Source organism: Odocoileus virginianus, chromosome 17 (genome assembly GCF_023699985.2).
Source record: "Odocoileus virginianus isolate 20LAN1187 ecotype Illinois chromosome 17, Ovbor_1.2, whole genome shotgun sequence".
NCBI lineage: Eukaryota > Metazoa > Chordata > Mammalia > Artiodactyla > Cervidae > Odocoileus > Odocoileus virginianus.
Window position 1 is genome coordinate 4,425,019 of NC_069690.1, and position 14,158 is coordinate 4,439,176.

Genomic DNA, 14,158 nt, shown 5'->3' on the forward strand with positions numbered 1-14,158 from the left:
TTTAAAAACCATTTAGTTACCAGGCTATAATTCTTCCTATCAAGAGATGGGAATACCAGACCACCTTACCTGCCTCCAGAGAAATCTGTATGCAGCTCAAGAAGCAACAGTTAGAACTGGACATGGAGCAACAGACTGGTTCCAAATAGGAAAAGGAGTACATCAAGGCTGTGTGTTGTCACCCTGCTTATTTAACTCACATGCAGAGTACATCATGAGAAACACTGGGCTGGAGGAAGCACAAGCTGGAATCAAGATTGCTGGAAGAAACATCAATAACCTCAGATATGCAGATGACACCACCCTTATGGCAGAAAGCAAAGAGGAACTAAAGAGCCTCTTGATGAAAGTGAAAGAGGAGAGTGAAAAAGCTGGCTTAAAACTCCACATTCAAAAAAATGAAGATCATGGCATCCAGTTCCATCATTTCATGACAAATAGGTGGGGAAACAATGGAAACAGTGACAGACTTTAATTTCTTGGTCTCCAAAATCACTGCAGATGGTGACTGCTCCCATGAAATTAAAAGATGTTTGCTCCTTGGAAGAAAAGCTGTGACCAACCTAGACAGCAAAAAAGCAGAAATACTACTTTACCGACAAAGGTCTGTCTAGTCAAAGCTATGGTTTTTCAGTAGTCATATATGGATGTGAGAGTTGGACTATAAAGAAAGCTGAGTGCCAAAGAATTGATGCTTTTGAACTGTGATATTGGAGATGACTCTTGAGGGTCCCTTGGACTGCAAGGAGATCAAACCAGTCCATCCTAAAGGAAATCAGTCCTGAATATTCATTGAAAGGACTGATGCTGAAGCTGAAACTCCAATACTTTGGCCACTTGATGCAAAGAACTGACTCATTTGAAAAGACCCTGATGCTGGGACAGGTTGAAGGCAGGAGGAGAAGGGGATGACAGAGGATGAGATGGCTGAATGGCATCACCAACTCGATGGATATGAGCTTGAGCAAGCTCCGGGAGTTGGTGATGGACAGGGAAGCCTGCCGTGCTGCAGTCCGTGGGGTCGCAAAGAGTCAGAGACAACTGAGCGACTGAACTGAACTGATAACACTTTTTTTTTGTTTATATACATCCCCTCCCTTTTGAACCTCCCTCCCGTCTCCCTCCCCATCCCTTCCCTCTAGGTGGATACAGAGCCCCTGTTTGAGTTTCCTGAGCCACACAGAAAATTCCCATTGGCTATCTATTTTACATATGATAGTGTAAGTTTCCATATTACTCTCCATACATCTCACCCTCTCCTCTCCTCTCCCCATGGCCATAAGTCTCTTCTCTACGTCTGTTTCTTCATTGTTGCCCTGTAAATAAATTCTTCGGGACCATTTTTCTAGATTCCATATATATGTGTTAGAATACAGTATTTTTCTTTCTGACTCACGTCACTCTGTATAATAGGTTCTAGGTTCATCCACCTCATTAGAGCTGACTCAAATGCATTCCTTTTTATGGCTGAGTAATATTCCATTGTGTATATATACCACAGCTTCTTTATCCATTCATCTGTTGATGGACATCTAGGTTGAACTGAACTGATAATTCTTAGCCAGTCTAGTCTTTACTTGGATGAGTCAGTTATGATAAGTCTCAGCAAGATACTATTATTGTGAAGAGGAAAGTGGTTGAATAGGTTCCTGGGAATCAGTTAATTAGTTGAAGCATCCCTTGGGTGGTGAGTTATGGGGACTTCACAATTAGTGTAAAATGTCTTTATTCCTCTAGAAACTTACAAAGTAAGCTCATCCCCTAAAGTGGCCTTACCATGGTATGGTTTTCAGCTCTGGATGACCCCAGAGCCTGGGTTACTATGCTTAGTTTAGACATTTGCCATGAGAAATAAACCTACCACGGAGCTCTTTTTTTCTAGCATTTTTGAAAGGACTACTTATCTCGGCTCATCAATATTTTCTTTCTTGATGGGAAATTATCCCTGTGAGCAGACGATCACAGTACTTAGCATTTATTAAGGTCCTGCTATGTGTCAGGTGCTTCATATACATGACTTTTCACTTCAGCCTTACAGCAGGTCTCTGGAGGAAGGTAGGCTCATTTTGCAGTTGGTGATCCTGAGGCTTGGTCAGGATCAGTGATTTGCCCAGACAAGTGCAGAGGGGCAGCTGTGAGGCCTCGGATCACAATCCTCTGTGGTCTCTCAGTTGCTGCCTCCTCCTGGATCCCTGGGTTCTCTCCTCCACCTCAGATTACGGTTTCTTGGTTCATAGGTTATGAGTGCTCACTCGCTTAGTTGTGGCCAGCTCTTTGCAGCCTCCTGGACTGTATCCCACCAGGCTCCTGTCTCCATGGAGTTTTCCACCAAGAATACTGGACTGGGTTGCCATTTCCTCCTCTCGGGGAATCTTCCCAACTCAGGAATCGAACCCACATCTCTTGCGTCTGCTGCAGCTCTTGCACTGGCAGGCAAATTCTTTACCACTATGCCACCTGGGTAGCTCCATGTTCCTAGGTTACATGAACACATAAATTGCACCGAAGCCCAATTCCAAGATGTGTAGAAACAAGGTTTATGGTTTTTCCAATTCACCACTGTAAGTTTACTTGCTTAGCTAAGTGGGCTGGGGTGTGAGAGGTACTATGACATGAAGGAAGAGACGATAGCATAGAAGTAATCATTCCTGACACTCTAGATTCCAATGGGAAAACACAAAGGGCATGGTTTATGATCTCCAGATGTTAACATTCTCAGCATTTCATACTGACTCTTTGATTTTTATAGGTAACTTCCTGGGAAGGTTACCCATTAACCTAAAATCTTGATGCTCCAACAATAAAAAGTGCTTTGTGGAATATTTAGCATTTACTTTACTATTATGGAAGATGAGATTTGGAGGCAAAGTATTTTGCCTCAGACTGCTTAACTGGTTATGTGAAGTATTTCTATAAATTCCCATTGAACTAGAAGCACTTTTTCCTCTCTGCATTTCACCTGATAAAAACTCATCATAATAGTGTATTAAGCAAAAAGTCATTTGTTATTCAACTTGTCTTTCTCTAAACAAGTTGTATTAAAATAGATTCATCTTACTATGTTTGGGATTCTGATTTTATTTTCCTGTGGTTAAAGGCCCTCCCTGTGTTTCACATGCTGCATGTGCCTAGCTTCTATATTTTATGGTTGCTTTGTTAGCAGTGATGCCCTTAAAACTTTAGCTTTCATACCTTCTTCTTTTTGTGTTGCCATTAAAGTGACAGAATACAGAGCATGGTGTAAAATCAATTTTCAGGACTCCTTTTCTGCAGAGATTATACCTATCCTGGTCACATTATGGTCTTTGTGACCTCTGAGAAGGTAGAAGCATGGCCACTAGAGATTTCATTGTGTTTTTAGATCACTTTCAGAAATACGCTTTCTGCATGCAGTCCTTCAGTACCAGCTCATTCTTTCTTAGCCTGTCTTCTGTTCATGTTGCTGTATTGAAAATCTTTTTTTTTTTTTTTTCAAAATGACTGATAACTCCACTAATCAACAAACCTGAGTTTTTCTCACTCCATAGTCCTAACTGTTTGACACTCCATCGTCCTGAAACTCCTGCCCACTTTTGACTTTATGAGCCTCATGTTCTGTTTATTTCATGCCTCCGTTTCCGTTGGTTGCTCGGACTGCCTTTCTTGATCCCCCTTCCGGCCTCCCAGTTGAATCCCACTGTGCTCCTCCTCTCTGCTCATCCTCGGCAGCCCCAGTTACTCACTTTGGGCTTAAGCCTCTCCTGAACTGTATTTGTGCGTGTACAGCTCTCAGCAAGAAGTCTCCACTTGAATATCTCTGTCCTTTTGTCTTAGTTATCTTAGCTGCTCCTAACAAGATACCATCAACTGGGTGGCTTAAGCAACAGACGTTTCTATTTGACCCAGTCCTTGAGGCTATAAAGTCCAAGGTCAGGTCCACTGTCTGAGGAGGGCCCGCCCTCTGGCTTGTCGATGGCTGTCTTCTCGTAGCCTCCTGTGGCCAAGGAGAGATCGATCTCTTATCCCTCCTGTCTAAGAAAGGCGGGAGGAGAAGGGGACGGCAGAGGATGAGATGGTTGGATGGCATCACCGACTCAATGAACAGGAGTTTGAGCAAACTCTGGGAGATTGTGAAGGACAGGGAAGCCTGGCGTGCTGCAGTCCATGGGGTCACAAAGAGTCAGACTCGACTGAGCAACTGAAGAGCAACAATCTCATTCATGAAGACTCCAGCCTCATGACCTAATTTCCTCCAGATACCATCATGTTAGGGATTAGGAGGTTCACCATAGGAATTTGGGAAGGACACAGACATTCAGTCTGCAGCACTTATAAACTCAAAATATGTAAGTTTCCACCCATCATTTTGACCTTAGGCCAGCCATACTATCCCATCCACTTCCAGATTTCCATCCAGAGTGGTATCAATCTCATGCAGAGTGACAGTCATTTAACTTTCAGCCTTTCCCTGTCAACAAATAACTGGTTGTTGGAAGTCCTTCCATCATGATTCTCATGTCTTCCCCTTCCTTAGACCCTCATCACCCTCTTTTAGGCCTGTCTGCATCAGGCTCTACCAGGGGATCCTTGCTGGATCTCTCCGTCATTTCAGAGTCTTTGCCCTCCAGTTGCTTTTGTGGGGTGCTGCACCAACCTTCTCTCAAGTTCAGGATGGAGGTGTGATGGGGACAAACTAAGGACCCTCCAGTGGCTTCCTGGTGCCTTCTCAATAATGTCCAGATTCTTTACATTGGCGCACAACTTTCTGCAGAGTCTGGATGAAGCCCCTCCAGACTTTATCCATACAGTTCCCCAGGGTCTCCAGTTTGTCAATATAAAGAAGCCTCTCCAAAGCAGAAAACTTCTTTTCCTTTTCACAGCTCATATACTTCATCACCTGTACATATATTTTATTTTATGATTTACCTGTCTGGACTATTGCTTTATATGCATTTGTCCTTTTCTTGACCATTTTTCAAAGGCCAGCTTAGGACCACCTTTTTCCAAAAGTCTTAAACACATGGCCGTAAATGGTCACATCTGCCTGTAAAGGTCTGTAGCTGGAGTAACCATATAAGTTTTCATCCAGGCAAGGACGTTTTTGGAACTGAAAGGAGATGATGTCATTAATAAAGCTGAGGCAATAGGAATTCACCGGGACTTCCCTGGAAACACTAGGACAGATGTCACCTTGTCTAGAGCCAACATGCTTTGTTTGCACCTCTGCCTGGCCCTTGACATTACCACCTCCCAATGTTATCATTTCACTTATAATTATGTCCCGGCTCCCCAGCAAGACTGTCTGTCTGCTAAGCAATTACATTCTGCCCTACATTTCCTCACATTCCTAGAACTGAACATTTTGCCATATATTTTAGTAGATAACCAAATTTTGTTTATTAATTAGAGTGCTGGTGGAAATCATTACTTAGCAATTTTTGTTTCATATTTTGGGGGTGGTTTTGCCAAAGAGATGAAATGTTTGATTTTTCTCTTTAGCTTATTGACATGTGCATGCAGAACTGTGGTCCGAGTTTCCAGTCTCTGATTGTGAAGAAGGAATTTGTTAAAGATAGTCTAGTTAAGCTGCTGAATCCCAGATACACCTTGCCGATAGACATTCAGAATAGAATTTTGAATTTCATTAAGGTAAGTCTGTTATATACCTTATGGGATGAATGTCTTAAGATTAGAAGCTTAGTTTCCTAACTCCCAGTTGGTTCAGTGATCCTTTATAAGCCTGGGATTGAGGCTCAGAGTGTTTTTATTATTGTTTTCCGTGTAATAATTTCTTGGCATTGGACACTGGCCTTTTTCTGAAGAATTTATAGTCTTTCCCATACTGGTCTCTCAGTTTCTGTTTTATGTATATCAGATAGAAGAGATAGTGATGTATACATTTATTTTGCAGATGTGGAAACTATGTTCTGGGCTCGATAACTCACTGCCTGCAGAGTTATTTGGCAAAAGATCTACTGATGCTGTTTTAGAGTCTATTAATTCTAGATTTAGTATAGCAAAAACAATCAATAGTATCTATTCTAGAGTTTCATTAAATTGTTGAGGCATGGCAGTCTGATGATTAAAAATATTTTACATTATTCTAATCTCTAAAAATGGACGTTTTGGACTTTCCTGATGATCCAGTGATTAAGATAACGTGCTTCCAGCTCCTTCACTGTCGAGGGTGTGGGTTCAATCCCTGGCTGGGGAGTTAGGATCCCATATGCTGTGTGACACAGCCAAAAACAAGTAACCGCCTCCACCCCCCCAACCCTGCAAAAAAAAAAACCTGTAAAAAGTGTACATTTTGTGTATGGCATTAAAAAGTAGCTTTCTTTTTCTGAGTGAGCTTCATAATTGTCAGGCTCTGGTTTTTTGGTCGTCACTTTCAGAATTGTTTTGTTTCGCTGCTCCTTTCTCTCTCAAACTTTCCGTCTCTTGAATTCAGACATGGTCACAGGGTTTCCCAGGAGGTGTGGATGTCAGTGAAGTGAAAGACGTGTACCTGGACCTCCTTAAGAAAGGGGTTCAGTTTCCTTCATCAGACGCAGAGACTGAAACAGCCAGACAAGAGGTAGGAGGCCCTTTTTTGACCTGTGTAGAGAAAGACAGTGAAGGGCTTGGGTCTTTTTTCATTCAAAGGAATGACTCTAGCTCCACCTAGCTTAAGCTGAAAGATGAATCTGTGATATCATAGAATAACCAGGCCACAAGAAGGCTGGTGTTAGCTGCATGTTTGGAACAACAGAGAACCAAGATTCAAATGCCTCGTTACTTGTCTACTCCCCTTCGACAATCAGCCCATTCTTCTCTCATTGCAGACCAGTTTTCCCTATGGGGTAGACAGCACGCCAGGCCTGCCATGCATGTGCCTGCTAAGTAACTGCAGTCTGACTCTGTGCAGGGCTCCCCGGGTGGCGCTAATGGTAGACAACACAGCTCGCACATTTTCATGTTGCAGCCTTAGCTTTTTCAGATTCAAAGCTCACAATTGCAGAGAAAGGACTCATTGAAGCAACGTGGGTCAGTTTTCCATTTCTGTACAAGTTAACTGAGGTCTTGGCAGAATGTGATGGCTCCATATAGAAATCGTTTAGGTGGAGCAGAGTAGGGGCAGTTTCAGAAGAAAAGACTGTGCTACACTGGCAAGGGTATCTGTTAGGAGTCATGTAATGAATTTGTTTATTGATACTGTGCCCATACAAGAGTCTCTTGATGTTCACGTGTATTCATTCTCAAGTCTGTAAATAATGTTCCAGGTTTTGAGCTTATAACACTTTGAGAGACTGATTATAAGTCAACTCCTGGCTTCCTGTCATTTCCATAATGTAAAAACAGTAGTTCTTCCCTTCTGTAGATTGATGAGTCCTGCCTTGATAGGAAAAGCAATTCATGTGTACACCAGAGTCTGACCTTTGTGAAGGCTTTGTCCTGAGGGCTGACTCTCCCTCGTGAGTGAGTCATCTGAACAGAAAGACGGGTGTGCAGTGGCCAAGTTAATTCCAATAATAATATTTCCACTTTTCGTAGATGGCACTGAATCCACCACCATCTGTTCCTTCTGCACCAGCTCTTCCTTCTGTGGTTCCCAAGATCTCCACTATTACGCTGGTCCCAGAACAGGTAACAGTAGCAATGGTTGTATTTATTGATGACTTTTTCTAAGTTCTAAGCACTTTATATATAGTTTGTTTATTCTTAGCGATGTTATCATAAGGTGGAGGTACCTTTTAGCCTCATTCTACAGAGAAGGGGACTAAAGTGTGTGTGTATGATGGCTCAGCTCTAAATGGAATTAACCCCATGAATTCTGCCTGATTCTGAATGCCTGAACTTTAACAGCCGTGCTTGTCTTGTGGCTTATGTGGCTTTGTGGAGGCTTGACTGTGCATGGAGTTTATATAAGCAACTGATCCTGTTGCTCCTGATAAGACTGCCCATATGCCATTTCAGACAGCTCAGGGAATGGTAGTCTTATTACTGATATTAATTGTGCCAATCGAATTTCATTTACTGCTTTGTCTATTATCTGTTTATCAAAGGTTTAGACAAGCAGTTATTAAATGAAGCTCATTTCCGTCCTGCTATAAAAGAACTATCATTTAAGACTTTGTAGGGACTTCCCTGGTGGTCCGGTGGTTAAGAATCCGCCTTCCAATGCAGGGGACGCAGGCTCCACCCCTGCTTGGAGAGCTGAGATGACACCTGCTACAGGGCAGTTAGGCCCATATGCCACAGGAAAGCCCCAGTGTGGCCAAAGGTTAAAAAAAGAAGACCTCGAATTATTATTATTTGGTATTATATAGTAGTCCATGTGATTAATTTCTCTTGGAATTATAATCCAGGAAGAAAAAAAAAAAAACTGTTTCTCTATTGATTCTTCCTTCTTTAATATTATGGGACTATAAAACATTCATTTTTTTCCTCCTCCATTGGTTTCCAGGAAATCCAGACTCACATTTGCCATTTTGTCCAGGTTCCTGATATGGTCATCTTCTCTTTTCTCCATGTTGGTTCTAATCTGACTTTTCCCCTTCAACTTTCCTAGGGCATGTTTTTAAACATAATACAAGCTCTCTCAAGACCTTTTAGAAGGTGACAGATTATACACTTGTGAAATAATTATATGTACATTTATATAAATTCAAAAGCACTAGATTTTACAGAAGTGTTTTCCCTGCGAGCAGGAAGCAGAGTTATTCTGTGTCTCGCTTACTGGTTATTGTGTTGCCTTCTGCAGATTGGAAAACTGCACAGTGAATTGGATATGGTGAAAATGAATGTGAGAGTGATGTCTGCCATACTGATGGAGAACATTCCTGGTTCTGAGAACCATGAAGACATAGAGCTTCTGCAGGTGAAGTATGATTTCAGGGACAATCGGTTACAGTGTCTCTTATTCTCTAAACTTAGAGCCTGTGAGATGGAAGACACCCTCACATTGACTAGTCCATCTCCTTCCCGTCTTTCGTTGATTTTTTAAACTTAACCGGAAGATGGACGGATAACTTTTATCAGAAATGCAGTAGTAAGTCAGATGTGGTATTTACCCTCTTGCAATAAATAATTTAACATCATTAATCATTGATAGCCTTGCCATGTACAATTTCTGATAGTCTGTAATTGTTTTAAATGTGTAATGTTGCCTCTGTATCTATTTATTCAACAAACATAATGAGTAACTACAATGTGGTAAAGGATATAGAAATGAGGAGGCTGTCTCTAGTCCTTATGGGACTTGGGACTAGTAAGCAAGATTGCTTTGTAAAATGAAGTGTTATAGTATTGCTGCTCTAATAGAAATGTATTTATCATACTGTAGGTTCCGAAGTGGGGGGCATGGAGAAAGGGGAGGGTTTCTGGAAAGGTTCAGAGAGAGGCACTGCTGAGGCTGGGACCGAGCCAGTGGACGGTGCATGGGGACCTGCGTGAGTGTGGGAAGGACCTCCAGCAGTTCCGACTGCGGTGGGGCCCCTCCTGGGCCCTTTTCTGTGTCTCTGCATCCAGACCGTTTCTTCCCTCTGATAGGTTTGTCCTAATTATCTATTTTAAGTTTTAACACACACTTCTAACATAATTTTAGAAGCAGAGGGAAAAAAACATCAGTTTCTAAATCTTTTTCTTCCCAAGAAAGTTAAGAAACTTGCCATGTTTTTGCTTTTCTCCGATTCCCACTCCCCAGTCTCATGTTGTTGTTATCTTTCCTTTAAGTCCTTTGATTGTTAGTAAGTGAAATTTTTCTTGATTATCGCTTGCTTGGGAAACAGTAAATGGTAAAAATGCCCTTTTTTGACATTACCGCTTATATTTAACTGCTATTTCCTTAAATCGTTACTAGTGGTAAACCTTGAGGGTTTACATGTCCAAAGATGTCTTTTGGCTGCTGTGTTAAGGTCTCCTGGTTTTCTCTAAAAATGGTTACTATCCTTAGACAGATAAAAGGGGTTAATACAGAATTCTAGATACAGAGTTATTTTCCTTAAGTACTTCAAAGATACTGCTTGCTTCATTATTCTTGTACCCAGTGATGCTGTTGAGAAGTATGGTATTATGGATTCTTGCACCTTTGCTTTATAATCTGTTGCCTCTGGTTGTATTTGTGACTTCTCTCTAATGCCTCTGAAATTTCACTATACTGTGTACAGGGGTGTGTGTGCATGTTTATGCATATGTGTATTTCCCTTAACTTTAATCTCCTTAGAACTTGAGAGGCCTTTTGCACTGTCAACTTATGTTTATTTTAGTTCTGGGGAATTCTCAGCTCTTACTTCAGATATTTCTTTTCTAGTATTCTTTCTGTTCTCTTTGTATGGATGATGAAACTTTTAGTTATATTTTTCTTATCTCATCTTTCTTATACATTTTGATTCTTTCTTTTGTGCTGTAAGTCTAGCAAAGCTTCTCCAGTTCACATATTATTTCTCTTAAGCTTGAATATCGGTTTGTGTATTCAGCCCTGCTAATGAATGTTTTATTTCAAGTTTTTTAGACTTTATTTTTGTTTATTTTTTTAGCACCAAAAACATTTTGTAGTGGGGTACAGCCGATTAACAGTGTTGTGGTAACCTCAGGTGAGCGGTGAAGGGACTCAGCCATGCGTTTGTGTGTATTCATCTCCCCCAGATGCCCCCCCATCCATCTTGGCACGTAATACTGAGCAGAGTTCCCCATGCTCTACGGTAGGTCTTTTCCAGTTATCCATTTTAAATACCGTAGTGTGTACCTGGCCTTCCCAGAGTCCTTTCTCAGCCTTCCCCCTGACCACCATGAGCTCATTTTCTGTTTGTGAGCCTCTCTGTTCTGTAAGTAGGTTCGTTCTAGAGGCCACACATAACGGGTGTCCCAGGGTGCTTCCCCTTCTCTGACTGACTTCAGTCAGTGTAACGCTTGCTGCGGGCTTCCGTGTCGCTGCGGATGGCCGTGCCTCACTCTTTAAAGGCTGTAAATGTCCCATCGCGTACACTGCACCACCTTTGTCCATGTATCTGCCAGTGGCCGTGCAGGTCGTTTCCGTGTCTTGGCTGTTGTGAACAGCGCTGCAGTGAACACTGGGGGCCTGCCGCTTCGGGCCGTGTTTTTCTCTGTGCATAGGCCCAGGAGCGGGATTGCAGGGTCACCCTAGCTCTGCTTGTGGTTCTTAAGGAACCTCCATGCTGTTCTCCGTGGTGGCTGTGTTGTTGCTGTTGTTCGGATGCTCAGTTGTATCCAGCTCTTTGTGACCCCACGGACTGCAGCACGCCAGGCTTCCCTGTCCTCCACCACCTCCAGGAGCACACTCAAGCTCATGTCCATTGAGGTGGTGATGCCATCCAACCATCCCACCCTCTGTCATCCCCTCCCCTTCTCCTACCTTCAGTCTTTTCCACCAACAGGACTTTTTTCTAATGAGTTGGTGCTTCGCAGGAGGTGGCCAAAGGATTGGAGCTTCAGCTTCTGCATCAATCTTTCCGATGAATATTCAGGACCGATCTCCTTTAGGATGGACTGGGTGGATCTCCTTGCAGTCCAAGGGACTCTCAAGAGTCTTCTCCAGCACCGCAGTTCAAAAGCATCAATTCTTTGGCATTCAACCTTCTTTATGGTCCAACTCTCACATCTATACATGACTACTAGAAAAACCATAGCTTTGACTATACAGACCTTTGTTGGCAAAGTAATGTCTCTGCTTTTTAATATGCTGTCTAGGTTGGCCATAGCTTTTTTTCTGGGGCAAAGGGTTCCCTTTCTCTCCACACCCTCTCCAGCATTTGTTGTTTGTCGATTTTTTAATGATAGCCATTCTTACTGGTGTCAGGTGGTATTTCATTGTAGTTTTGATTTGCATTTCTCTAATAACTAGCGATTTTGAATATCTTTTCATGTGTCTATTGGCCATCTGTATGTACTCTTTAAAGAAATGTCTATTCAGATCTTCTGCCCATTTTTTTGAGTGGGTGTTTGTTTTGATGCTAGAAGCATCATAAGCTGTTTGTAAATTTTGGAAACTAATCCCATATCAGTCACATCATTTGCAAATATTTTCTCCCAATCTGTAGGTTGTCTTTCTGTTTTGTTTATTGTTTCCTTTGCTGTGTAAAACCTTTTGAGCTTGAACAGGTCCCATTTGTTTATTTTTGCTTTTATTTCCATTATTCTGGGAAGTGGATTTAAAAAGATGTTGCCATGATATGTGTCATAGAGTATTCAGCCTATGTTGTAAAGTGTCTGGTCCAACATTTAGGTGTTTAATTCATTTTGAGCTCATTTTTGCATATGGAGTTAAGGAATGATCTAATTTCATTTTTGACATATGACTTTCCAGTTTTCCCAGCACCATTTGTTATTTCAACAATTTTTTATTTTAAAAATTTATTTCATTATAGTAGTTCTTTCATGGATGAGCTTTCCCCTTTTATCTTTTAAGGATAATTGTTGGTAAAGGCACTTTTCCATTTGCTCTGTGGATTCTCTTTCCTTGGGTGCAAGTTCTTTTGTTCATCACCTCTCACATTTCATCCCTTAAATATCTGGACAGATTGGTGACAGTAAGCTCGTTGCGGCTGCTCTCGCTGTGGAGCACGGGTTCCTTTGGTGATAGTAAGCTTGTTGTTGAACAGTAACTGGTTCACTTTGGCTGTCCCGGGCCCTCCCTGCCGCTCACGGGCTGCCCACTGCGGCGGCTGCTCTTGCTGCGGAGCACGGGTGCTGGGTGTGTGTGCTCGGGGGCTGTGGCGTATGGGCTTAGTTGCCCCGCAGCATGTGGGGTCCTCCGGGACAGTGATCAGGCCCGTGTCCCCTGCATTGGCAGGCAGGTCCTTAACCACCAGACCACCAGGGAAGTCCCGTGAGCTCGTTTGGTGTGAGACCTCTGACAGCTGGTCTGCATTCTGTGAGCCAGCTTGCTCGTGCTGAAGGGAAGACAGTATTGCTGCATCTTGTGCTTAGTACTGTTTCTGAGTATTTCTGCGTTTGCTGCAGTTTTCAGACTGTAGCATTGACGTGGGGCTTCCTTGGTCGCTCAGAATCCATCTGAGGTCGATTCTGAGGATTCTGAAGTGGTAAAGAATCCATCTACCAAGGTGGGTTTGATCCCTGCGTCAGGAAGATCCCCATAGAAGGAAATGGCAACCCACTCCAGTGTTCTTGGCTGGGAAATCCCATGGACAGAGGAGCCTGGTGGGCTACAGTTCATGCGGTCACAGAGTCAGACATGACTTCATGCCTAAACAACAACAATGGCATCATTAGCATGGGGTGGTTCTGGGTGGGGTGTATTGGTCAGTAGTTTTCTGAGTTACGTGTTGTGGTTCAGTCGCCCAGTCGTGTCTTTGTGACCCCATGGACTGCAGCAACATAAGGCCTCTCTGTCCCTCACCATCTCCTGAAGTTTGCCCATGTTCATGTGCATTGCATCAGTGATGCCACCCAGCCATCTCATCCTCTGACGCCCTTTTCTCCTTCTGCTTTGAATCTTTCCCAGCTTCAGGCACTTTGCTAGTGAGTCAGCTGTTTGCATCAGATGACCAAAATACTGGAGTTTCAACTTCAGCATCAGTCCTTCCAATGAGGATTCAAGGTTGCTTTCCCTTGAGATTGACTGGTTTGATCTCCTTGCTGTTCAATGCATACTTCCTATTTTTTCTGGACGCTACTAGCAACCGCACACAGTGTCCATTGTCTCTGTCCCAAGCATTGCTCCCACTTGGACACGGATATTCCTGCTTCTCTGTCTGGCCTCCTGTGGGAAGGGAGGCGTGGAGAGGGGTCGTCGTGTCTTAGTTGTTTGTTAGCTGCCCCTAATTCCATCTTGTGGCTTCCATGCTCTGTAGTCACAGAGCAGCTTTCATTTCCTTCTGTGTTCTGTGGTGGTACTCATTGTGGGCGGTCTTGAGTGTCCTAGATTGTTTATTCTAATCCAGGGGTCACCATGCTGTGGCCAGTGGGTAAAGAAGAAAGAACAGGTCATTTCTCCAGCTATATCTATGCAAGCCTACCTTCAGAGAGCACAGGAGAGTCATGGACCCCTCACGGGGCCGCTGCCCCCACCCACCATCAGTGGGTTTGAGCATGTGGTGTCCCTCCGGTGCGTAGAGGGTTTAAAACCACAGCTTGGGAGCATCTCCTTTATCCAATCACCTGCTGAGGGACACTTAGGTTGCATCCATGTCTTGGGTATTATAAATAGTGCAGCTGTGAA

The 14,158-nt window shown here is 43.0% G+C and overlaps 1 protein-coding gene across 4 annotated transcripts in view; it reads left to right on the top strand.

The window, feature by feature from the left end:
* The window catches only part of TOM1L1 (target of myb1 like 1 membrane trafficking protein), a 61,265-nt gene that overhangs the window by 9,633 nt on the left and 37,474 nt on the right, over nt 1–14,158 (top strand). For 2 of the 4 annotated variants that reach the window (XR_002316778.2, XM_020908568.2), the window contains exons 4-7: nt 5,479–5,628; nt 6,431–6,556; nt 7,513–7,605; nt 8,723–8,839. Coding sequence is in view for 3 of the 4 variants with exons in the window: in XM_020908568.2 (XP_020764227.2) it covers nt 5,479–5,628; nt 6,431–6,556; nt 7,513–7,605; nt 8,723–8,839 (486 nt within the window). In the remaining variant the exon portion in view is untranslated. Of the gene's footprint in view, nt 1–1,201; nt 1,221–5,478; nt 5,629–6,430; nt 6,557–7,512; nt 7,606–8,722; nt 8,840–14,158 lie in introns of those variants that run through there. The other 2 variants (XM_070478476.1, XM_020908569.2) reach the window with 2 other exon arrangements.